At 39.5% G+C, this 27,158-nt stretch overlaps 2 protein-coding genes across 4 annotated transcripts; both read left to right on the forward strand.

The window, feature by feature from the left end:
* Positions 1-8: 8 nt before the first annotated feature.
* LOC135211883 (pre-mRNA-splicing factor ATP-dependent RNA helicase DHX16-like) lies at positions 9-3,325 on the forward strand (the record flags this gene model as incomplete). Its single annotated transcript, XM_064245101.1, is given in 1 exon segment — positions 9-3,325. A coding segment is annotated over 1 exon segment (2,854 nt), but the record flags the coding sequence as incomplete, so codon positions are not given.
* A 1,444-nt stretch (positions 3,326-4,769) lies between these two features.
* On the forward strand, positions 4,770-26,042 carry LOC135211884 (DDB1- and CUL4-associated factor 7). 3 transcript variants are annotated; one of them, XM_064245102.1, is made up of 9 exons: positions 4,770-4,806; positions 7,194-7,316; positions 7,712-7,853; positions 8,059-8,160; positions 9,137-9,383; positions 19,294-19,445; positions 19,904-20,021; positions 20,760-20,931; positions 25,918-26,041. In XM_064245102.1, the coding sequence occupies exons 2-9, from the start codon at positions 7,216-7,218 to the stop codon at positions 25,982-25,984; spliced, it is 1,101 nt and encodes a 366-aa protein (XP_064101172.1). In that variant the 5' UTR covers positions 4,770-4,806; positions 7,194-7,215; the 3' UTR covers positions 25,985-26,041. The 3 variants fall into 3 exon arrangements, with proteins under 3 accessions (XP_064101172.1, XP_064101174.1, XP_064101173.1); XM_064245104.1 differs by lacking the exon at positions 25,918-26,041 and adding an exon at positions 21,518-24,686; XM_064245103.1 differs by having other exon boundaries at positions 4,784-4,851; positions 25,918-26,042.
* The last annotated feature ends 1,116 nt before the right edge of the window (positions 26,043-27,158 follow it).

The raw sequence follows: 27,158 nt of genomic DNA on the forward strand, positions 1-27,158 counted from the left end.
TATATTACAGGTGGCAGTGATAATACCTCCGGTGCTTCTGCCCCAAGTGCACAGAGTTCAAAATCAAAGAAAAGACCTTTGAAGAAAGAGAGTTCAGATTCTGAAGGAGAGGGCCCAGCTCTAAAGATTAAAAATAGAGCTCCGGAGGAAGAAGATGAGGAAACCAAGAGAATTCGAGATTTACAAGAAAGAGATGAGTATGTGGACAGGCTGCGCCAGCGAGATGAAGAACGAACTAAAAATGTGGCAGAAAAGGGCAACCAGAAAGCTTTTGAAGAGGCAGCCAAAAGACTACAAATGGAAAAGGAGGACCGAGTGAAGATTCTGCCAAAACTTAGAGTTGAGTCTCGTAGGAAGTATCTTGATAAGCGCAAGGATGACAAACTGAAAGAGTTAGAAGAAAATATAATTGATGATGAGTACCTCTTTGATGAACAAACCCTTACTGAGAGAGAGAAGAAAGAGAGGGAATATAAGAAGACAGTTCTTCAGCTAGCCAAAGATTATGACAAGGTTAGGGAAGCTGAAAATGTACAGCGATATGTCATGCCAGAGGAAGGAGCCAGCGTAGATGACAAATATGTAGAGGTAGATGAAAGGGAAAATAAGCATGGATTTGAGCAGAAAAAGTGGGAGGAAGACCAAATGAGAGGTACCTCTCTCTCCTTTGGTGCAAAGGACAAAGCAGTTAAATATCAGGAGCATGGGAAAGAATACAATCTTGTTTTGGAAGACGAAATAGAATTCATCAAATCCCTGCCTCTGGAAGGTACACGTAAGAAGAAACGCAAGAAGAAAAAGAAACTTGAGGAAGAAGAATTATCAAGCTCTTCATCAGAAGAGGAGGATGAAGAGGAACCCAAAGAGCCAGAACCTCAAAAGAGACAAATGACTTTAGATGAAGTGAGGAAAAGCCTCCCCGTTTATCCTTTTAGAGAAGCCTTACTAGATGCAATTAATGAACATCAGGTTTTGATCATTGAAGGAGAAACAGGGTCAGGTAAAACTACACAGGTCCCTCAATATTTGTACGAGTCTGGCTTCTGTGATGACGGTAAGAAAATTGGCTGCACACAGCCCAGGAGAGTGGCTGCGATGAGTGTCGCCTCTCGTGTATCGCAGGAAATGGGGAAGAAGCTTGGTAATGAAGTTGGATACAGCATCAGGTTTGAAGACTGTACAAGTGAGCGAACAAGAATCAAGTACATGACTGATGGTATGTTGCTGAGAGAATTCCTCATGGATCCTAGCTTAGAAGGTTATAGTGTCATGATTATCGACGAAGCTCATGAAAGGACGCTCCACACTGACATCCTGTTTGGTCTCTTGAAAGATATAACAAGGTTTCGCAGTGACCTGAAGCTTCTCATCTCGAGTGCAACACTGGATTCAGCAAAATTCTCCGACTTCTTTGATGAGGCTCCCATCTTCCGTATTCCTGGAAGACGCTATCCTGTCCATATTTATTACACAAAAAGCCCAGAAGCCAATTACATTGACTCTGCAGCTGTAACAGTATTACAGATCCATATAACTCAACACCTAGGTGATATACTTGTGTTTTTAACAGGTCAGGAGGAAATTGAAGCTTGTCAGGAGATACTGACCGAAAGAGTTAGGGCACTTGGTACTAAGATTCGAGAGTTAATTATTTTACCAATTTATGCAAATTTACCCTCTGAAATGCAGGCAAAAATCTTTGAGCCCACTCCTCCAGGTGCAAGGAAGGTAATTTTGGCTACCAATATTGCTGAGACATCTTTAACGATAGATGGCATTGCGTATGTCATAGATCCCGGTTATTCTAAGCAGAATTATTTTAATGCTAGAAGTGGAATGGAATCCCTGATAGTTGTGCCAATATCTAGAGCTTCTGCTAACCAGAGGGCAGGAAGAGCTGGTAGAGTTGGTCCAGGAAAATGTTTCAGACTTTATACACAGTGGGCCTTTGAGAATGAGATGGATGAAAATACCATCCCAGAAATCCAGAGAGTGAATCTAGGCAATGTAGTTTTGCAGCTGAAGTCTCTAGGTATCCATGACCTCATCAACTTTGATTATCTCGATCCCCCTCCAGCGGAAAGTCTTATTCTCGCACTGGAACAGCTTTATGCCCTGAAGGCTTTAAACCACAAGGGAGAGCTCACTTCCTCTGGGAGGAAAATGGCTGAACTTCCAGTTGATCCTATGATGTCAAGGATGATTCTTGCAGGTGATCAGTACAAAGTTGTTGAAGAAATATTAACTATTGCAGCCATGCTTTCAGTGAATGGTTCCATATTCTACCGACCAAAAGACAAGGCCATTCATGCAGATACTGCGCGCAAGAATTTCTTCCACCCAGACGGGGACCACTTAACCTTGATGAATGTGTATATTGAGTGGGCAGGAACTGAATACTCGTCGCAATGGTGCTACGAAAACTTCATTCAGTATCGATCACTGAAACGAGCCAGAGACATTCGTGACCAGTTAGAAGGCTTGATGGAGCGTGTGGAGGTGCCACTTTCATCAAATCCAGGGGATTCTATAAACATAAGGAAAGCTATTACCTGTGGCTATTTTTATCACATTGCTAGGTTTAGTAAGGGAGGCATGTATAAAACTATCAAGAAAAGCCAAACAGTATTGTTACATCCACAGTCATGTTTGGTGGAAGAATTACCAAGATGGGTTTTGTATCACGAGTTGGTTTTAACAACAAAAGAGTACATGCGTAACATCGTAACAATTGATGGAAAATGGCTACTCGAAGTAGCGCCCCATTATTACCGGGACAATGAAATTCAGGATTCAACCAATAAAAAGATGCCGAAGGTGGTTGGAAAGGCCAAAGAAGATCTTGTAAAAGAATATAATTAATATGTGAGGTTTCAGCACTTTGAAAATATTTTCATTTTCAGGAAAGGTCATCATTGTTGTACTGTACTCTATACTGTACTTTGCTTGTACAAATTTTAATTTTACTGGTAATTTTGTGCAATTCAGTGTACTTTTGTTAAAGTTTTATTTATATTTTAACATGTACAAAAACACTCAGAATCCACATTGTAAACACATGGCTCTGTTTCAAAGTGTTCTTAAGTATATGTAGTGTTAAACTTTAAACTGTAATTCCACACTAAGAGTAATGCTATTGGTTGGTGTACATATAAAGAAAAAAGCAATGTCCTTTATTATTTACTACAGCCTTTTGAGTTTTGTAGCCTTCCATAATAGAATTATATTATACATCATTTCTTCTATAATGACGATGTACAATATTGTAATTATCTCTTCACAAGCATATTTTTATGGAAGATTTCTATTAAAATATTAAAGTAAACACGTTATTTGTTGTAATAACCTGCTAACCAGTTATACACTGATAACTGCACATTACAAAAGTATCTTTAGAAGTTTTCACTATTATAATTGTATTAATGTTACAGATCTCGTAAGTGCTATCTGCAGTTATGTTTATCCTGGTTGCTGTTGTGGCCAGCAATTATTTTAACATTACTGGAATGGTTAATTCCATAGAACAAGATAGAAGTATCGAAAAAAAAAATGTTACAATTGAGAAATCAAGCAAATAAACATTTATAATAATTCTAAAGTAACCGAACTAGAGCATAAAGACATTTCTACTCATGCCTCTTGCCAAAAATGGATCAAATTTCTTAAATAGGAAATTTGTAGGAAGAGACTAAAGAGATTGAATAAAAAATAAAAAAAGGGTAGACAGCAATTGTTTGGGGGTCAGTAGGGATATGATGAAAAACCTACTGTAATGACAGTGCACGTTTATGGATGTGTTCAAATACCACTAGTATATATAAATCTCGATCTAAGAAATCTTGAAGCCAAGAGTAAAGTTCATAACATACTAGAGTGAAGAAACTAAACCGTTAATTGGTTTTATTTTGAAAAGTACGAACACCAAAATGTGGTCAGCACCAGAAACCTAGGAAAGGGCATACGTATAATGCAGCAAAAGAAATATGTGTGGCATCGAGGAAGGCTGTACAGAAAGAGAGACATGGTGGAGGACTCAAGCTGTAACAAAAGGCAACTGAATATAGTGAGAGCCTTCAAGCCCAGGCATTAGGGTCCTCGAGCTTTAAAAAAATAAAAAAGGGGGTGGGGGGCGGAAACAGAAGCGGTGTCTTCAGTAGAGAAATTAGATATGCCCCTAACTCATATCTCTTCCATTGACCTCTCTCCTTAACTCCCTTCCGGACATATACGCCATAATTCAGCCCGGCAACTATCACTTTTCCATCCTGAATATCTAGTTATTGCATAGCCACACCTAACCTTTAATAAACAATTTATTGTATCTTTTATAACGTTGTCGAGAGCATAAAACAGCTAGGACATCTGCTCTAAACTGTCCAGCTAATTAAAGTGATGCTGAAAACGAGGAAGAGGGAATCATGGAATATACAAAGATATAAATGAAACAGCAGCAGGCATCGATGATTCTCTCAATCACTTTCGACAGCGCGTTTGGAATACTTTTTCCGCTTTAATAATAAACCTGATATGTGCAGCGATAATAACCATTCATTTTGAAGGGGAGGTATCGATGGCAGGTGTACCAATTCTCCAATTAAGATAAATATACTTAAACCATTTATAAAGGTTGGATTTTACATGACTGTACGTTATAAATGGAATTTACGTGTCAGATTTATTAATAAACATTCTATTTATTGAATAGTAACGAATTTTTAATCGCGTTATGTTGGCGCACCTGCCAGCTATATAAACAAGGATCGCCGAGTGGCCCGCCAGTTGCGGTTCTTCGGCGTTTGATTACAGGTTAGCAAATCGAGGATATATTTTGATCTCAGTTACCACGCAGCCGTAAGTTTCATTTACAAGACCTTCCAGAATGGATGGACGAACTCTGAAGTGTGTCATACTTACTCTGTAACGAGTCAAGAGGAATTATTCGAGAGAATTTCCTTTATATCTTCCGTTGTTTGGCCAATAACATTCGGATTACGGCCCAGTTGAGGTCTCGAATAAATTGTGTTTATAACGTAGAGTAACAACGTTTTTTCATTTGTTATTCATTTTGGTGTAATATTGCGGTTAAATGTTGTGGAACACACGTTTTGAAATGTTTTCGTAATGTGGCAAGGCTGAATTAGCCTTGGCGGCTTAGGCTAAGCAAAGCACATCCTAGCATAACTATCGTAGCCGGGTAGGACGAATGAGGGGAAGGGGGTAAAGACTAGGGCACAGGGGGTAGGGGTAGGGGTAGGGGGGAGAGGTACAATGACAGGAACAGGTAACTGCACGACGTGAACAAACCTAACCTGTGCTAGAATGCCAGGTCATGACCTAACTAGGCTAAACCTTACCGTCCTAACCTCACTTAAAATGCTGTGCCCTGACCCAATGAGGTCGGGTTCGCCTCCTCTGGACTTCCCCAGGTAATGCTAAACATCGGAGACAATGGACTTGGCTTCCCCCCGTGGAATGGTAATCCAGTCATTCTACCAAACTACCCAGAGATAGGGTAAATGGCCGAGCGGAGACACAGCGGCCACCTCTCTCGGAACGCAGAGATTTCCTTAAAAGACGCTTGAAAGCGGCTACAGTTTACCCAGGGAACCCTGTCTTCAACCAATTTTCTAGCCATAACCTACCACTAGATGGCAGTAAGCTCTGACAAGAAAATAGGTGGAGGGATACACAATAAAAATGGCGACAAAACTAAACTAATTTTTTAAAATTTAGCGGGCATTTTTTGCACATTCCTGTGTTTTGGCATGGCGGAACGGTGCTTCGCGCCTTATTTGCATTTTGAAAGATTCTTGGCAAGCTGGAATTTTCATGCTGTGCGCTTGCCCCAGGGGTTACAGGGGACAAAATTTTACTCCTAACTTCTAGTTATCGACAATGTACTATCCTAACCAAGAGAATCCTACTGGGGTTGCGTGGTCGGGTCGAGGCTGAACTAACCTATGCAGAGGGATTTGGTTGTTGCGAGCTTGCCCCAGTAAACTGTAAACTACCCAATGCTTGAATTATGCCATTATTTTGTAATTTATGAGAAAACACCTACTTTGAGTGGAGCATAGAGGTCTCTGTGTGCTGCCTGGATGGGCCACAACTCTTTGACCGATGCTCATGGCAGCAAATTCAAGTAGTACTTTTTCGGGGAAGGTGGCCGCTATGTCGCTGCTCGGCCATTTACCCTAGTACCTATGCAGAGTAAGGAGACAGGGATATTCAATGTTACTTGGGGACGGCTGTCTAGGGGGAGCAAACATTTCCTAGCCAGATTAGGGGATGATGCCAAAAGTCAGGTTAGGAAGATATAAGGTTAGGTTGGGTCAGGATGCAGCATTCTAATAAAGGTCAGGGTTGGCCTGTTTTCAAGGTTAGAGTTCTCAAGCATCCACTCCCTTAGCAGACAATTTATGCGCAACTGTCCTTTAGCATTACTTAAACATTATTATTATAGGCCAATGTGTGTGGCAGTTGGCAGACTGCTGTAGGCTACCACTACTGTAATTCCAAATTGCAGCAAAATGTCCTCTTCAGTTCAAAATGGTATTTCTACAAGAGTTCCACACAAGATATTTTTTCTTAATTTAATTCCGTGATTAAACAATGCTGAAAAGGGTGTATGTATATGATGCAGTACTGGTAAGATACCCTGGAGCAGATGTAGAGTAGGGATACAGGGGGTAGGTTTCAGAATGTCGTGTCCTGACCTAACCAGACCTCAACTTCCTAACTTGACTTGGGAAGCTGTGCCCTGACCAGGCTGGGGGTTTTGGACCCCCACCTTCCCCAAGTATCAGTAAATATCCTTACCTCCCTACTCTGCATACTACGATATCTTGGAAAAATGTACAAAAATAATGTGGGAACTTACTTTTTTCTTACATCAACACTTCTTAACAGCACTCACCTTAAGATGCACAAAAATTGTCCAAGAGGAGTAGTGGTGGGTATCATATGATAATCAGTATTTTGCGCCCTGGGATTCCATGTTGCTTTTCTGCATAAAAAAAATTTGCTATCTTTGCATAAAAAAAAGTTGCTATCTTAGCAGAGTGCGCTTCTTTCAAATCACCCTAAAAACATCATGAATACAAGGTCTTCAGATCTTTTATCACTTGTTTAAGCATTTTTATACATGTCAAAAGAAACCTCTTTTCTCATTGCTGATCACTTATATTTTACAGGTACATGGAAGAATAAGGAACAATGTCTGTTCACCCGCCAAAACGGAAAGAAATCTACAAATATTCTGCACCATGGACTTTATACAGCATGAACTGGTCGGTTAGACCTGACAAACGATTTCGGTTAGTATGATCAAGGCATGAGGTGGGGGGGGATTGCTGCATTGATTATTTGTAAAGTTTAACCAGATGATTGAATCATTTTCAAATCATGAGTCATTTCACATGCCCATAAGAGTTTCCTCATGGAGATTTTCCTTAAAATGGAGGTGAATATTGGAACAAGACTTAGATTAAGAAGTTGGACAGCAGGGTTGGGAAGAAACTAAAGGATAACACCAAGAGGTAGAAAGCAATGCTGCTGAGAAGCTTTAGTGCTGCCCACAGTGTGCTATGTAAGACAAATTGTAAGTACTGTTGCACCTACTAAGGGAAATTACTGCAGCAGTACCAAGATTGTCATTATTTCTTAATTATGTTTGCCTTTTGGTAATTTTTTAAAAAATTTTCTTTACCAGGCTTGCTGTTGGAAGTTTTGTGGAGGAATATAACAACAAAGTCCAGATAGTACAATTAGATGAGGACACATCAGAGTTTGTCGTCCGATCTACGTTTGATCATCCGTACCCTACTACCAAAATAATGTGGATACCAGACAGTGTATGTAATTTGCTTTTATCAAGATTTTTCTGTCCATTATCACTGAACAAGTTTGAATGACATATGCATATTATGTCAGATTGCTTATGTGACTGAATATTCTTTCATGGATACATTAACTTACTTTGCTGTGTAAAATATGTTCTTACAGCAACTTATATTCAGTACTTAACATGTAAATCCATTCATAATTCATTTCCAACAGAAAGGTATATATCCAGACCTCTTGGCAACCAGTGGAGATTATCTTCGAGTCTGGCAGCAGGGCACTGATGGTGATACGAGAATGGCTTGTCTTTTAAATAATGTGAGTATTGGACAGTTTACTGTAACAGTAATAGTGCTAATCAAGTTGCTGTTAATTGCGTCACCAGATTTTCTTTCATTTGAATGTTCTGACAGCATCCATGACACTTAGTGGAAAGCATTTCATGTAAGGAAGGTGTTCTGCTAAAATTATATGCAGTGATCATACATAGCTTTCAAAGTTTATACAAGTTGTAAGGGGCTTTATCTTACTATGTCTTATGTTTTGTTTCTTGCATGCTACTTTTAGCTTCAATGTGTTCAGCTGATAATATATAATGTCAAATTTTCATAACGCAGTGGTCTTTTATCAACACGACTTAATTTCCAAGTGCCTTGTTTAGGAGAAATTTCCATGTCATTCAAGTGCTTTGTTTAAGAGAAATTTCCAAGTTGTTCAAGTGCTTTGTTTAGGAGAAACTCCGTCTTTCATGGTAGATAAATTTGATACAAAGGAATTGATGTTTTTATAAGATTATCATTGACAAGTCAGAATTCACTCTAAAATGAAACAAAAATAGGAACAGGAAAAATTGGATGAGGATTGGTGCCAGGTTGGGGGAAAGCAAAAGGAGTTGTTAAAAAATAAAAAAAATAAGACAAAAGTAATGTAGTTGGAAACTTCAGGGACATGGCAGAGAATCTGTAATATTGTCTATTTGTGTGAGTTTATTTACTGTAAGTCATCCAGAACTGTACATAGGGAGATAATTAATTAACAGTATTCCAAAGCTTGCTCTACAACAGAACATTCTGATTAATTCTAGGGAGATAAATAATTAACAACATTCCAAAGCTTGCTCTACTACAGAACATTCTGATTATTTCTAAGTGTTTTTATGTCTGAACTCTTCACAATTATTCTTTTTAGTTCTTTGCAAAATTTCAATAACTATGACATTATTGCCTTTTAGATATTGGTTTAGGTTGATTGCATTGTATTCACTATACTTTTATTTTTTATTTTTTTATTCCAGAATAAAAACTCAGACTTCTGTGCACCTCTGACCTCATTTGATTGGAATGAGGTTGAGCCAAATTTAATAGGAACCTCATCTATTGATACAACTTGCACAATATGGGGACTAGAGACTGGTCAAATGCTTGGCCGGGTCAATGTAGTGTCAGGACATGTTAAGACTCAGCTGATAGCCCACGACAAGGAAGTGTTCGACATTGCCTTCTCCCGGGCAGGAGGTGGAAGAGATATGTTTGCCTCAGTTGGTAAGTGGAAGAAACTGACAGAATATATAATCTATTTTTCCAAGCTTTTTTTTTTTTTTTTTTTTTTTTTTTTTTTGTTTTTTTTTTTTTTTTTTTTTTTTTTTTTTTTTTTTTTTTAGGTCATATGCAATCTGACCTTTGGTTATAAATAATTATATATTTTTAATTATATTACTTACCCAATAATTATATACAGCTAAGAGTTTCACATGACAGCAGTTAAAATCCCAAAATTCACGGGTTGCGCTAATGTTCTTTTTTGTTTTGGCTAGGTAATTTCAGGATTTCAACTGCTGGAGAGTGAAACTCTTAGCTACATATATGTAATCACTGGGTAAATATATTTAAAACTTTATTTTATCAAAAAAGATGTCATTTGTCATATGCTACACAAAACAATTTCAACCAAAGGCTTTTTTAAAATTCTGCCAGCAAATTCACAAGTATGCCATGTACCTAACTTTGGTAGTGGATGCCCTGACTACATAGAGTAGCTGCCTGCAAAAAACGGACTGATGCAACAGAAGGATTTTATTTCATTGTAGGGACGATAGAAAACCAACTACAGTGGAACCTCTACATACGAAAGTCCCTACGTACGAAAAATTCATTTTTTGTACATGAACTTTCTGTCAGACATATACTTAGCTTACGTCTCTGACGTCACGACAGAATTCAAAACTCGCGGCAAACGCGACAGGTAGGTCAGGTGATCTACCTTACCCGCCGCTGGGAAGCGGGTGTAAGAAACCAACATACCTTTCTTGCCAGATTTTTTTCTGTTGTCGGTGTCGACCACACCTGTTGCCGGTACCTCTTGACAGTTGGATTCTTTTCTCGTTTTCGCCCTGGATTGTTTCTACGGACTTTTGATGAAGTACCCGATCTTTTGGCCTGGCATTCGCGATTTGTGGACAGTTATTTGACTTTTCTTTGGATTTTCTTGGATTCATGATGTCTGATGTGATACTAAGAAAAACTGCTATGTTTAGAGTTTGTTGTATGACTGAGTGTAAGGTGAGGCTACCGAAAGCTGCGGTAGACCCTCACACGGTATGTTTGAAGTGTAGAGGGAATGAATGCACCTTAATAATCCTTGTAATGAATGTGAAAAGCTGAAGAGGTGAATGGAAGTCTTTGTCTTCCTACTTGAGGAAGCTTGAAAGGATAAAGTAGGAAAGCTTCTTCTAGGAGCAGTAGTAGATCTCGTATTAGCGAGTTGGATATAGATAATCCTATTTAGAAGTAGCTCCTTGTCAGTTTCAGCTCCTGCTCCCTGCACCGAAGCCGAAGATGCGCCCTCGGAAGTGGCCTCCATGAAGCCACCATTCGCAGTATGGAGAGGAAAATCAAACAATTAGAAGGTAAGAGTGATTCCAATAGTGATTTGTGCAGTGAACCCAGTGCAGTGGGAGGGTGCGTCTGATCGGCTCCCTAATGCTTCCAGGCCTAGACCTCTTCCAGACTCCCAGTCCCAGTGGAGGAGGAAAGTCGAAAGCCGCAGGAAGGTTAGGGAGCATCCCCACCGGTCAGGCGTCCCCTCGGTAGCTCTTGTTGACGTTCCCAGGCTACCTTGGATCGCTCCAAGAGAGAAATATTGCACCAATGCTTCTCGTCTTCGCCTTCGCCTAAACGAGGATGGAGCTCTTCAGAAGCCTCGCGCCTTCGAAGAGAGCCTGGAACGCTCCCTGCGCCCGTCCATCCAGCCCTGAAGTTTTTTCGGAAGAGCCTGAGGTGGAAGCGAAGAAACGTAAGATGATCTCAGGAGTATCGTTCCACCCCGAGCAGAGATCGAGCCTCGTCACCTGTTCAAGAGTTTGTGAATTCTCCTGCAAGGGTGTTGGCTAACCTTCAGGCGCAGATTTCGGCTCTGGCTGGCTCTCTTAGCGTGTCGTCTCGTCGTAGGAAGGACGTCTCGCTTTCCTGTAAAGAAATCCAGGCCCCTCCCCCCTCTCCTGACTCTCGCTATTCGACGGAAGCGGCGCGCTCACCTGTGCGTTCGGATTCTCGCAGGAGACTTTCTGCTTCGGACAAGATCCCTTCTGCGTCCAAGCGCCATTCGCCTGACAGACAGGTTTCTCCTTCGGACAAGGAGCAAACTGCTCGTAGGAGATCTTCACCCTACAGCACTGCTTTCTCGAGACAGGATCGCTCCCCTTGACAGGCGCCAAGAGCCTAGTAGGCGCTACTCGCCTCGTAGCCGCTCCTCGTCTCGCCTCCACTCTCCTGTTGACAAGCGCCCTAAATCGGACAGGCGCTCTTCGCTGGACAGGCGTCAAGAGCTTGTTAGGGAGGCGCGTTTCTCCTGGCAGGCGCTCTTCTCCTGACTTTCACTATCCTCGAGTCAGGCGCCGAGATCCTAGCAGGCGCTTCTCCCCTTGTAGGCGCTCGTCGCCAGAGATCCTCTCGCCTCGGTTCAGCGCCAAGAGCCTGGTAGCCGCTTCTCGTATGGCAGGCGCTGTTCGCCTGGTAGCCACTCTCCTTTGGATAGGCGCCAAGAGCCTGATAGAAGTTCTTCTTCAAACAGGCGCTCTGCTCCTGACAGCCGCCTTACTCCTGTTAGGCTCCAAGAATCTGGGAAACGCACTCCTCCAGACAAGAAGGATGTTGCAAGTAGACACGTTTCTGAAGCTTTGTCTCCAAGACGTATACGTCTTACTTCCTTTAGAGACTCCTTTAAGAATAGTCGCGCCTCTAAGGATCATGAGGGTTCTTCAGCTCAGGAAGAACACCCGACCCCTCAGAAGAAGAAGGACCAAAAGACTCCTCTGTTTCCTCCTATAAGAGGCTGACAGATTTGCTCCTGCAAGAGTTCGGAGATATACCTTTTTCCTGTGGCTCCCCCTTCTCTCTTTCGTTATTCTCCACTTCGAAGACGTCGAAGGTTTTGTCTTGTGTAAGGATGAAACCTACTGTTTCCATGAAGAAGGCGCTTAGAGGTTTTGGGAATGGCTCCTTTCTAAGGAAGAGAAAGGGAAGACGTTTTTTTTGGTTTCTTTCCTCCGTCTAAACTGACTGGCAGATGGGATTCTGGTACGAATCGGGCGAACCTTTGGGCCTGCGCTCTCCCTTCGTCTGCGGACTCGGACTTCTCTTCATTGGTGGATTCTGCTCGTCGTTCCGCCCTCTTGTCCGCCAAGACTACGATGGGGGATGAATGAACTTGACCACCTACTGAAGGGAATGTTCCGAGTCCTGGAAGTTTTCAACTCCTTGATTGGTCTTTAGGAGTTCTGGCTAATAAAGACCCAGACCCCTGATTCTCTGTCTCCTGAAGATCTTAACTGCGTCCTCACTTGCATGGACAAAGCAGTGAGAGACGGATCGAGTGAAGTCTCCTCACTGTTTGGAGCTGGAGTTATTAAGAAGCGGTCTGTCTACTGTTCGTTTCTCACTAAGGCAGTTTCACATGCACAAAGGGCCTCGCTTATGTATGCTCAACTCTCTCCTCTTCTGTTGCCCCAAGAAAAATTATTCAAGAATGTCTTCGAGTGCCCTTTCAGCTAAGGCTACTCAGGACATGTTAGCCCAGGCGGCCAGGAAACCTCGCTCTGTCTTCCAACCAAGGCCAAGAAAGAGACTCCTCTAAGGCAGGAGCCCTTGCGAGGAGGACCCGCTGTCAGAGGTTCTTCAACCAGAGGAACTAGACCTTTTAAGAGAGGTAAAACCTTCTCTAGGTCAGTCAGAGGGAAGAAATAGCGATCAAGGACTCCAGACATCAGTGGGTGCCAGACTACTGAAATTTGCCGACGTCTGGGCCCACAAAGGGGCAGACAATTGGTCCCTATCGATTGTCAGCAAAGGATACCTCATTCCCTTCTCGTCAAGACCACCATTGACGACAACTCCGAGGGAGTTGGTGGCCAAGTACAAGGACCCCATCATGAATCAAGCCTTTCTCTAGCAGTAGATCTCATGCTAGAGAAGGAGGCTATAGAACTAGTGGAAGATCCGCTCTGCGGGCTTTTACAACAGACTTTTCCTAGTTCGAAGAACTCAGGAGGATGGAGACCGGTTTTTGGATGTAAGCGCCCTGAACGTCTTTGTGGAAAAGAGGAAGTTTGCCATGGAGACAACTTCCTCAGTGTTAGCGGCTCTTCGTCCAGGGGACTGGATGGTGTCTCTAGACCTTCAGGACGCTTACTTTCATGTGCCGATCCATCCTTCTTCAAGGAAGTATCTACGATTCATGATGGGAGGAATCATCTTCCAATTCAAGGCCTTGTGCTTCGGCCTATCGACTGCACCCCAAGTTTTCACGGGGTTAATGAAAAACGTGGCGCAGTGGCTACATTTGGAGGGAGTGAGGGTGTCGCTTTATCTCGACGACTGGCTAATCAGAGCAGAGTCTCAAGAAAGATGTCTGGAGGACCTTCAAAAGACCCTTACATTGGCAAGTTCTCTGGGACTTCTGGTGAACTTCCAGAAGTCTCAATTAATCCCCAGTCAAGAGCGGATCTATCTGGGGATTCGGATAGCTTCTCTGGCTTTTCGGGCTTTTCGTCGCCAGAGAGGATAGCTCGTTGCTATGAGAAAAATAACGACCTTCCTAGAGAAAGATGCATGCACAGCGAGGGAGTGGATGAGTCTGCTGGGGACACTCTCCTCGTTGGAGCAATTCGTTTCTCTAGGAAGGTTGCATCTCAGGCCTCTTACAGTTCTTCCTATACCAGAACTGGAGGCGTCTCTCCCTAGATCTGGAGTTCTCCTTCAAGATCTCAAGGGAAATCAAGAGAGACCTTCGGTGGTGGAACAACCCACTTCGTTTTGTGGAAGGAATGTCTCTTTATATGCGAACCCCAGCCATGTTGTTTTTCCGACGCATCGGAAGAAGTTGGGGAGCGACGCTCGGGACAAGAGAAGTGTCAGGCACTGGAAGGGGGATCAGGTGTCTGGCACATCAACAAGAAAGAGTTGATGGCAGTCTGGATGGCATTGAAAGCCTTCGAGCCCCACGTCCGAAATGCAGTAGTGCAGGTCAATTCGGGACAACAACACAGCCTTGGCGTACATCAAAAAAAAACAGGGGGGACGCTCCTTCTCCCTGTACGAAAACAGCAAGGGATCTTCTGCTGTGGTCTCAAACAAGGAAGATCAGTCTTCTCACCAGATTCGTACAGGGAGAAAGGAACGTCAGGGCCGATCTCCTGAGCAGGAAGAATCAACTCCTGCCTTCCGAGTGGACCTCCACTCAGAGGTATGCCAAGACCTGTGGAGAAGATGGGGCAGACCTCACATCGATCTCTTTGCAACAGCAAGGAACGCAAGAATCGAACTTTACTGCTCCCCGATCTCAGACCCAGGAGCAGTATCAGTGGATGCGTTTCTCCTAGATTGGACAGGTCTAGACGTCTACGCCTTTCCCCCCATTCAAAGTACTGGGACAAACCCTCAAGAAATTTGCTTTATCCTCGGAGATGACAAGAATGACGCTAGTAGCTCCGTTCTGGCCCGCCCAAGATTGGTTCACAGAGGTACTGGAATGGTGGTGGACTTTCCAAGAGCACTTCCACAAAGACAAGATTTGCTCAAACAACCCCCACCCTTCGACAGGTATCACAGAAACCTCCCCGCTCTCAATCTTGACTGGCTTTCGACTGTCAAAAGTCTTGTCAGAGCGAAGGGGTTTTCGACAAAAGCTGCTAAGGCTATCGCCTCAGCTAGAAGACCTCGACCCTTAAAGTCTACCAGTCGAAGTGGGACGTCTTTCGCCGGTGGTGCAGGAACCAGAAGTTTCCTCTTCCAGTACCTCTGTGACTCAGATAGCAGATTTCCTAGTTTTCCTCAGAGAAAAATGCGGTTTGGCAGTACTACTATCAAAAGGATACCGAAGCATGCTGGCTGCTGTGTTCAGACATAGGAATTTAGATCTTTCGAATAACAAAGATCTTCATGATCTATTAAGATCTTTTGAAACTTCCAAGAAAACTTCGAACGAAGTTCCAAGTTGGAATCTGGACGTGGTTCTCGTTTCCTGAGGTCCTCTAGGTTTGAACCACCACATTTAGCCTCCTTCAAAGATCTTACGAGGAAAGCTCTCTTTCTCATGGCTTTAGCATCCGCTAAAAGGGTTAGTGAGATTCATGCCCTAGAAGGAAGGGTAGGTTCAAAGCGGAGATTCCGTGGTTTGTTCACTTCCTTCCTTCCTTCGTTTTTAGCAAAGAATGAGAACCCCTCAAATCTTGGCCAAGGAACTTTGAGGTTCGTGGTTTATCTGCCCTAGTAGGGGAAGAACCTGAAAGAACTCTTTGCCCTGTTAGGAGTTTAAAATACTACCTTCAGAAGAAGAAAACCCTTAAGGGCATTGAGGACAGACTATGGTGCTCTGTAAAGGACCCCAGCAGACCATTGTCGAAAAATGCGCTGTCTTTCTTCATTAGAAGTGTTGTGAAAGAAGCACATAGATCTTGTAATGAAGAACATTTCAAGCTCTAAAAGTCAAGGCTCATGAAGTGAGAGCAATTGCCACTTCCTTGGCCTTTAAGAAGAATATGTCTCTTCAGAATCTGATGAAAAACTACATTCTGGAGATGTAATTCAGTATTCGCCAACCACTACCTAAAAGACGTCAGTATTACGTGACGAGGCTTCGCGTTAGGCCCGTACGTTATCGGCGGATTCGGTGCTGGGGCAGGGAGCTGGAACATATCCTAGTAGTTTTTTCCCTTGTTTTTGTTAATTGATTTCTTATGGTTGTATGAAAAATGATGCAGGTAGGCATCTTTTTTCGTTTCGTAATACTAATAACTTTAGTTTGGTTAGGTGATCGGATTTGGTTTGAAGCTCCCTGCGTTGGTAGTGGACAGGTTCTGTCATAGAAGAGGGCGAAACCCCCATTGACATGATCCGACTTGGATTCTACTAAGTTAAGCGGATATCAAATCCCGTTATTAGACCCAAAGAGTCTTTTCAGCTGTAGGTCATGCCCTCGCTGTAGCTCTTATGGCTATGCAGACTAATAGACAGTATCTATGAAGTCTTCAGCCTAAACAGGTAAGAACCAAGGTTATTTTTATCCTACAACAGGTGTTGTTTACCTTTCTTTGTTATTTTCTGTCTTGTACCCTCCACCAAGGGTGTCAATCAGCTAAGTATATGTCTGACAGGAAAGTTCATGTACAAAAATGATATTGTTATTTGACAATAAAGTTTGTACATACTTACCTGGCAGAACATATATGATTGATGGCCGCCCAGCCTCCCCTCAGGAGACAGGTATAAGAGAGAAAAAATCTGGCAAGAAAGGTATGTTGGTTCTTACACCCGCTTCCCAGCGGCGGGTAAGGTAGATCACCTGACCTACCTGTCGCGTTTGCCGCGAGTTTTGAATTCTGTCGTGACGTCAGAGACGTAAGCTAAGTATATGTCTGCCAGGTAAGTATGTACAAAACTTTATTGTAAAATAACAATATCATGTTACGAAAGCAAAGACAAAGATTTTTTGCTTCGGTGTATGAAAATAATTCAGGTTGCGAAAGGGTAAAGTCCGAGATTTGCCCGGGCCGCCGAGAACAATTTTAAAATTCATGTGCCGCCAACTCAGTAGACTTGACACCGTCCTCCCGCTCTCCCATGGTTCCTGATGCTAGTCACCGCCGTAAGATCCTGCTCTCCTATTGGTTAGCATCTGTCCCATCATGCCTCTATGTAAAGGCTTTCCTTGACCGTTTTTTGCGGCAGCATTATTTTAAACCCCTGGAATTTGTTCGTTCACATATATTTCGTTTGTTAACGTAAATTCGTGTTAGTGATTTCGCTTTCGTTGTACTGTAAGTTACTTTATCGTGTTGTGTGTGAACTTAATTACTTACGTTATTAGCCATGGGTCCCAAGAATGTTGCTGAAGTTCACGGAAAGAAGAGAATGATTTCTATGGAGACAAAGATGGAGATAATCAAGAAGTGTTAATGTTTTCTGCCATTTGTTAATGTGTTTCATAAAGTTTAGTGTTAATGTTTTCTGCCATTTTTTAATGTGTTTCGTAGAGTAAGTGTTCATGTTTTCTGCCATTTGCCCGCCTCCTCTGTCGCCATTTTCGGACATGCCTCCGCCTCACTCGAAAGGTAAGGTTCCACATTTTACTTCATACGTATGTACAGTATTTCTTGTACCCTGTACACTAATACACTTTATTTACAGGTACAGTCATGGTTATGTTAGGTATTGAATGGTCCAAATTGTTGTATTTCATTGTTTATTGGTCAGTTTAGCTTTATTATAAAATTATTGTGGTGTTTTTCTTTGTAGGGCTTGGAACGAATTAGGCAATTTACATGTAAAACGTAGTTCTAGATATGAAAAAATCAGGTTATGAAGGCCGCTTCGGAACCTGAACACGTATTTGTCTGGTACTATTATGAAACAACAAAGAAGCCTGTTGTTAATGTAATTATGAAGGGTAAAAGATAAAGGACAATTTTTTTTTTCTACTGTATTCACTTTATTTACTCTTACACTCTATTTTGTAATATTCACACTTTATACTGAACCAATCCTGTTACAAAATGAAGGGTAAGAGTGAATACAGTAATACTCATTTTCTTATTCTCTTACTAATTAAGGATTTTTTTTTTTTTTTTTTTTTTTTTTTTTTTTTTTTTTTTTTTTTTTTTTTTTTTTTTTTTTTTTTTTTTTTTTTCAATGACATTTGCTTCCCCTTTCTTGAAGCAAGAAACCCTCTTTGCAGTGAAAAATCCTTTTTATAAGTGTGCATGTTTTTGTGCAAGTAGTGGTCTATGAATGGGTGGTTTGATGGGCATTCTACCTATCCAACCATTTCCTCTTAACCTTGAACTACGGCAATGTCAGTTGTTTTGTGTGTCTTTCAACCAAGTCACTGTCACTCGAATGTGTGAAATAAAAAAGTAAAATAAAAGAAATTTTCTTATGATGGTACAAAATTTACCCAAATCTTGCTAGTCACTGGACAACCATTTTTGTCTTTCTTCACAGCTTTCACCGTTATCGTACATTTTTAAATCTGCTACATAGTATAAAAATAATTCAATAATTTGGTCACTGCTATTACAAAACTTAGAGAATTGAAAAAAATTATTATTTAGTCGCTGCTATTACAAAACTTTTAGAAAACTTGCAAACAATTTTATAATTTAGTCACCATGATTACAAAACTCCGAAAACTGCAGTATTGAACTCCACAAAAGAAAGAGGCACGGCTGTTGAAATTAACGTAGTAATTTGTGAATAGTAAAGTCTGGGAATATCTGAATAAAGAGGATGATCAGTTTTATACAGTTTGCGCAATGAGGCCATTGAACAATGATGCATGAGATTAGTACTAAAATCTGGGATAAGAAATTGAGTAGAACTCAGTTTTTGTCTTAACTATATGAGATGAACAATTGCTGAAAAGCAAAGGTGGGCATGGGACTCTTCAAAATATGGTAGAGTAAAAGAATACAAACATTTCCTTGGGAAAGGCAGGTCTCCACAAAATCAGGAATCAGGAAAGACTTTCTCTGATTGCTATTATTTGTGAACCTCTAAAAAACTTATTTTTCAAGTTTTTGTTTTTTCTATCTTTTTCTCTCAAAAGTGGCCCCTCTCCCCACTCAGATGCTGGCTGTTGTTGGGTAGCTTCACTGCACTGTAGGCATTACTTCAACCCATAGCTGCAACCCCTTTTGTTCTCTACTGTAACTCCATTTACTTTCTCTTGCCTTATTCTCCATCATCTCCTAACAATTGTTTCATAGTGCAAGTGCCAACAGAGTGCTTTCCTCCTGTTACACCTTTAAAGCCTTCTCACACTCATTTTCCCTTTCAGCGCTGAATGACCTTGGTCTAGATTTTATATTCCATTACATTGAGTAGTCATTTGCACATAATCTTGTCCTAATTGACAGGAAAAGAAGAAATTTGTAACTTGAATTTATTTCTATTTCCTCAGGTGCCGATGGCTCAGTCAGAATGTTCGATTTACGTCATTTGGAGCATTCCACAATCATCTACGAAGACCCAGCACACACTCCTCTCTTGAGGTTGGCATGGAATAAGCAGGACCCTAACTATTTGGCTACTGTTGCAATGGACGCTTGTGAGGTTTGTTATCTTGAATTTTACTTTGTTTCACTTGAAAGCTTTTGTGTGTAAAGGGAAACAGCTTTACAGTATTACCAGAGGTTATGAGATGTACTCGAGTTATACTTTTGTAAAATACAATTTTTCTGGATTAGAAAATTATAAAAGGAAATTTGTGTGCTCACTTTTTCAGTAAATTGTAGCTTCAAGTGACTACAGAAGTTATAAGCTTTTTAAGATGGTTAATGACAGATTAGGATAAATTCCTTGATCCCACATCATACTCTCAGTTCATAAAGTTAACTCACTGCTGGCGGCAGTTGTTTAGAGTATCTCGGTAGAGTTAGCAGTACGTCATTAGACAGGTTATAAATTTAGAGATCATATCACAACATTCATTAAAGCCATATTTCTTATGCATATTAACACCATTAGATTTTTATGAAAATAAATCACTCAGCTGCTTCTTGTATTGTCAGGTGATCATCCTTGATGTACGTGTTCCGTGCACTCCAGTAGCCAGACTGAATAATCACCGAGCATGTGTCAATGGGATTGCATGGGCGCCTCATTCTTCAGTCCATATTTGTACTGCTGGTAAGTTCAAATTTTATTTCTCTTATTTTTTTATTTATTTTTTTTTTTATTATTGTAAACAGAAACAAGAGGACCCTCTTGAAGGTTTTTCAGAATTGGACCATGCAGTAATCCTCAAACTTGTGTTTTAGTTTTCATTACAAATTCAGATTAAGATTCGGTCATCGTGCATTATAATGAATATCAATTGTTGCAGTAGTTAGGTCTCCATTTTTAAGTAGATGGTAATATATTCACCAATGATGCTATATTTAGAAAATTTATATTTTCTAGCATTCTTTCTTTATTTTCATTACTTTCTGTGGATTAAATAGGAGGATTAGGATAAATGTGAAGCGATGTGTATACAGTAGTAACCAAATTGTATTTTTGTTGTGTCATTTGTAATTCAGTTCATTTCCAATGATTTTACTTTTCAAATTGCTTCTTGCTTGCTAAAAAATTTTAACGATACTAATACCTTACAGTGTTATTAGCAGTGTACTACTTTTATAAAAAAAATTAATATAGCCATAAACAGAGTAATGTGATAAGACTTCCCAGTCTTCATATTTTTTTTTTATATTCAGATGAACCCTATTCTTATGGAACAAGCCCATAGGGGCTATGGACTTAAAAGTCAACCTTCTAAAGAATGTGAGGAATAAAAGTTTGAGAGCATGGCACATTTATAATAGAGATAATGCTGCAGACATTTCAACAAGTTCATTTTATAAGTTTAAATTTACTCTGTGACAGGTGATGATCATCAGGCTCTCATATGGGACGTGCAGCAGATGCCACGAGCAATTGAAGACCCAATATTAGCATACACAGCAGCTGAGGGAGAGATCAACCAAATTCAGTGGGGAGCCACACAACCAGACTGGATTGCCATCTGTTACAACAAGTGTCTTGAGATTCTCAGAGTGTGAGTGTGGATTGTGGCCTGTGCTGTGCACTCTCTGTTTATCTTCCCTTAGCTGTTTCATCCCATGATGCTTGCTCATCAGGTTTTCTGAAGGAATTCAATAAACATGAAGTTTTGAATATGTGTATGTATTTGTGTGTATGGATTTCAGTACTACCCACACACAGTTGAATGTGTCACAGAAGCAGGATTTTATTCAATGTTATTGTCATACTTATAACACCTTTGATTTTGTTTTCTATAGGGTTGTCTTTTTTTTTCACATTTAGTAAGATTATGTATGCAATGTATTACATTCCCAAGCTCTGCAGAACCCAGGCCATCCATTGTGTGTTTGATGTCAGCCAGAGATTAGTGTCCTATTTGTCTTAGATCACTAAAGGGCTTTTTCAGTAAGTGGAGATCCGTAATATGCGATAAGGTGTTTGAAGAGGGAGGACAGTTCATGTTGTGGGTGTGAGGAGAAAGAGCACTTAATGGTATGGTTGTGTAACAGCTGATAACAAGCAGGAGTGTAACACATGTCAAGTATGTATTTAACCAGTATCAGAGACATATTATAAAATAAAACTTGAGACTTTTCCAGAGGTGTGGGCAGACTCTCCTCTGGACATCCTGTTAGACATCCCATGAGATTTCCACCCTATTGAAGAGAAAAGAAGGCAGGGGACGAAAGATATGTGTACCTGTAGGAGCCAAGAGCAAGCAGGCGAATACGACATACAATTAAAGGGAACATTATCTGTGATCTCAGTAGGCTGACAGTTGTGACCCTGGCTAGGTTACACTGGAATTGCAGACTGCATGATGTGTCGTCACGCCTCAGTTGGAGAGTGTCTGATCACATCTCTTCAAATATAAAAGTTTGAGGTTGGCAAGGTGTAGACCCTTCAGTCGCATAGCTTTGCGGGCAAGCGTTCAAACACATTGTGGCCAGATTTTTACTGTACTTTATTTTGTATTTCTTTAGCATTTGGGATGCAACACACCTCATTATTGCAAATTTTCATACCCAGTGTTCTTCTATATCTGTAGGGAGAAGGGACTGCCATGTCCAAGAAGGATAGAATATTTTTAGTAAAATTATGTCCATAGGCATACTTGAACTTTACTTGGAATGCATTTCATATTTCCCAGCATTTGCTTATGAATGGGACAGACAGGAATTGATCACATGAAAGAAAAGGAAAATAGTCTGTCACAGGAATCAATAGGTACTCTGCAAAGAATATCATCAAAGCTTTTTCTTATAATAATGATCGATAATATTCTAAAGAAGGAATTGTTAACCATTTCATTGTAATACAAGGCACTACGTGCTCTTTTTATAGTTTTGTATGTTTTTACTGTTTGTTTCTCTATTTAGGAAGTGGATATGAGTTTACCAAATGAGGGCATGGGTGATACCTGCCCTATTAAAATTAAAAGACATGTATTTATGAGTCTTAATTTTATGTCCTTGGTAATATTTTACATTGAGTTTCGTAAGTGGAGAAATGAATAGTTGAAAGAGACACAGAAAAGAATTCCTGTGCTGCAATACTGTTTAATGAAATAACAATGTTTATAATAGCTTTAGATGTTCCATGAACCAGCTAATTATGAAAAGTTTCTGTGGAGTAAATAAACTAAATATTTCAATAAAGCCCTGTAATCCTTGTCATAAATATTTGTTGTTCTGACACTGAAAATTGATTGAGTATTGGTCAAATATATGTGAACATTATAGATGAAAAATTGCCATTGGCTCTGCATGAAACTCAAAAAAAAAAAAAAAAAAAAAAAGCAAAAAAACTAAGTTGACTACCAAGTCCATCGCAATTCATAATCAAAACATCAAGTAATCCATGATAAATTTTTCATCTTTTTACAGTTCACATTTCTTGGTCAAGTACTACTGAATGAGAAGCTTGTATTCATTAATTATTCATAAGAATCATTCAGTGAATATTTCCTGAAACATTACTGAATTCTGAAATTTTAAACAAAACAGTCTTGGTACTTGATATGTATATATAATTTTGTATCAAGGATATGTAGACATTGAATATAGGAGGAACAATTGTCATGACTGCAAACGTTTAATCAATTTTGAGCATCTTTGTTGCAATAGTTATTTTAGAACAAAATAAATTTCAATTTCCAGCATTGTTGTTAAAGAAAATAAATAATGGCTTGACTTGAAAATGGATATATAATTGTTGCAAAATGTATTCCATTTTTTCCTTAAAATAAATATTTGCCTTTTTGCAAAGACCTTTTTACCATTAGAAGTATTTATGCTTCGAATAATATCAGAACTTTGGCGAATTACATGAATGTCTACATATATATATTAAAGATATTGGTAATCTTTAATAGTTTTTTTTTTTTTCTGTAAACTTGGGCATATATCAACAGTTCAATCAGCTTTACCATTCAGTGAGAAAGCAGGTGCAAAACCCTAACAAGATATAAATTGTACTATGTGGTATTTTCAGTACAGCCTACCTAATTATTCAAATGTAATTTACAATGTAGAGGTTCAGTACTCAAATTCTGAAGTAACAATTACTTTAAAATGCAAATGGCGTAGACAACAAATTCTTAGACGGGTTCTTGAAAGCAATGTTGTAAAGATATGCTGTTTGTTTGTACTACATTTCAGGCATCTAAGGGTGAAACGAGTAACAATGTATTTTTTTTTTTTTCTACTTTACAAAGTGTGATCTTTATCAACAGAATGAGAGTAAATTTTTAAATTTAAACATCTGTATATAACTTTACAATGTAACATGTCCTTTGTTTTGAAAACTGCTTAAGTACTTTTCCTATCTAGTAAACTGCAATTTATAAATGCAAACTTCCAAAACCGTGGTCCTAGAGAAAACATGATCTTCGCATTATTTGGAGGCCACAACAGTTCAAATCTCAGGTCTAGTAATGTACTGATTTGCCCACTGGTATATTGGTGGTATGTAGCATATCCACAGGTTTTCTGTATTACTATGGTTTGATTGTTTTCCAACTGATCTATTTATTAATTAGGGGTTGTAGTGTGATGTTAGCGCGGTCGGTGTGTTATCGGTAAGCAAGGGTCACTGAAGTAGAATTTACTGAAGGAAAACATCATCGTCCAGTCTGAATTCGTGCTAATGTGTGTATTATCATGTTATTGTAGTGGAATTACCAGTGCATGATGTCTCACTCATTGTCCCTTTGATGTTTTCAGGGTAAAAAAAAATATTAACTTAGGGTATCTTACCTCAAGGAATTTTTGTTTTCCAAACCTACAAACTATATAGCACTAAATAATAGCGGAATAATGTTCTTACGTAACAATTAGCTCGAAACCTTACGTTGCTAAACTGAATGAAAGTTCACCTTGTGCATTGTATCTTTTGAGAGAGAGTGGATGAATGTCTGAATCTGATGGCTTTTACCAGTGAAATTTTGTAGGATTACTTTGTAGTTGCATGGCACCTTAGTAATCCCTATGATCCGTATTTTGTCCTCTTGATAAATTTTGTACATGTTTTGTTTTGATACTGGGGAAGTTTGGAAAGTGGTGTGGGCATTATTTATATGACTATATGGAAGTCGTGCACAGTTATGTTTGAACCACTACGTTTTGAGTTTGCTTTTCAGCCTCACTGTTGTACAAACCTCATTACAAAATCATCATTTTTGTATTTTAAGTTTGATTTTATTTCTCATACATTGAGATTCTTAATTTTAGATATAAGGATTGTACAATAAAAAATTTTTATATGAAATTATTTAGTCTCTTTCACCTGCTTTCTTTGAAAGAAGGGACATTCATGTGCTCTTCAGGATTAATTTCACAAAAAGACAAAAAGCCTGTACAGTACGTCAAGTGATAAAATAGGATTAACACTGGTCCTTCATAGTTTAAAGTAGTAATGGAATAAAAGGAAGGCGGCTGGCAGCTGCTCTGTGCCTCGGCAGTATGTTAATAGAAGTCATAGGTACTAATAATGTATAAACTACGGAAGAGTGATAGATAAAGACTGAAAAGTAGTTAGACAAAATTGAACCTATGGTGACTACATAGGAAGCCAGGAAGGTGGCATCTGGATGATGTAACAGTTGAGTTGAATATAGAATTTGGACTAATGGCCAAGCACTGGGACCTATGAGGTCATTCAGTGCTGAAATGGAAATTGACAGTGAAAGGTGAAACTGAAAACCGCAGTTGCACTATGAATCAAGTGCTAAAGAGAGGGTGGAAAGTAAGATGAAGAAGAAAATTAAATGAAGTTCAGTACAAGGAACGAAAATGGATGCAGCTAAGGGTTGAAGGCGCACTGCTAAGAACCTTAAGCAATGCCTACAGTGCACTGCATGAGGTCCACTGATGGCACTATCCCCCTACGGGGATCAAAGGTACTAATACTCTATAAACTATGGTAAAGTGATAGATAAAGACTGAAAAGCAAGTGTCAACAAAACTGAGCCTATGGTGACTACATAGGATGCTGCAAAAACGGAAAACTTAACCAGAAACAGATTGTCACCATAACAATTTACCTTGGGGAGGTAAAATAAGGTCACCCTCACAACAGATAAAGCGAGAAGAGATTGCTACAACTATGGATACATATCTGTACCCCATTATTATAGTAAACGAAAAAAAATGGATGACACAAAGCTACTCGACAGAACATGAACATTTAAATAGATAATGGACAAGATTTTGAAGAGGTGTGATTGCGTAACGCCAAGATTCATGGCTGGAAAACATTTAGAAGATTAATTACAAAGATTGCTAATCAACTATAGTGTTCTTGGCCGATAACTTTTAAATTGCATACATAAGATATTTGGTTTGACCTTGAAACAAGGTTATTGCTTTAAATGCAGATAATGCAACTATAGTCTAAGATACTGGATCCCTCTCACACAGATAATTTCATAGATAGTTTATTTTAACTACATGCAACTCATTCGAAATTCTTCGAATCATTCTTGTTTGTTTGTTTGTAGGGAACCAGTGGTTATTCAGCAACGGGACCAACGGCTTTACGTGACTTCCGAACCATGTCGAGAGTGAACTTCTATCATCAGAAATGCACATCTCTCACACCTCAATGGAATCCCCAAGAATCGAACTCGTGGCCACCGAGGTGGCAGGCCAGCACCATACCGACCATGTGTTCATTTATGTCATGTTTTGAATTGTTTGACAAAAAAAACTTCAGTTCTATTTAATTTTCCTATCCCTCATCTTCATACGTGTATTAATCTTTGGCATCATCACTAAATTACCTCCATGGCAAATGTTTTATATTATTATATTTATATTTATATATATTAATATATATATATATATATCATATATATATATATAGTATATATTATATTATATATATATATACATATGAATAACTTGATCACGAAGTATATAAATGTGATGCTATGTATAAAAAAAGGTTTTTTGCCACGAAGGAAAAAATGAAAAAGCGAGATAGCCGAGTACTTTCGGTCCTGTTCAGACCCTTTACTAAGGCAAACTGATTTTACAGAGGAAAACATAGTCAAAAGAAGGCTTAATATCCAAACTGACACTACAAGATTAGCAATAAGGTCCATTTCACTCTAACAGAAACGAGGAAACGCCTGAGGGTAGCCACACCTTGGAGGGTACACACGCGGTAAACAGGTTATTCTTCCAGAAAACAGTACATTTTGAAAAAACAAGGAAGCATATACAACTTAATATCATGAAATTTACACAAATTTTCCCAAAAATTATTATTAATGAAAAGACGAAAGAATATATATAATACTATATATATATATATATATATATATATATATATATATATATATATATATATATCGAGCAAGAGAAAGAGGGAGAGAGAATATCGAACCAGAGAGAGAAATAATAACTATATACATGTGGGACTAATTTATTAATAGTTCATTTATTTTAAGGTCCTTCATAAGCATCTTACAAATATATGGGTCCAAATGGTACATTCCCGGACTAAGATTTAGGTTGTTTTTATTAGTGATTTGTATAATTGCCGATCAGTAAATTTCTTGAAACATAATCATTAGATCTAGCAATTACAGAGGCATTCCCCTACCCCAATTAATACAATGAGATTTTCACTCAGATGGATAAACAGTGCATTTGAAGTCTGGGGCTGTTCTAACTGAATACATATGCTGCTTAATACGTACACATAAATAATTTTTACTTGACTGACCAACGTAAA

Source organism: Macrobrachium nipponense, chromosome 40 (genome assembly GCF_015104395.2).
Source record: "Macrobrachium nipponense isolate FS-2020 chromosome 40, ASM1510439v2, whole genome shotgun sequence".
Taxonomy (NCBI): Eukaryota; Metazoa; Arthropoda; class Malacostraca; order Decapoda; family Palaemonidae; genus Macrobrachium; species Macrobrachium nipponense.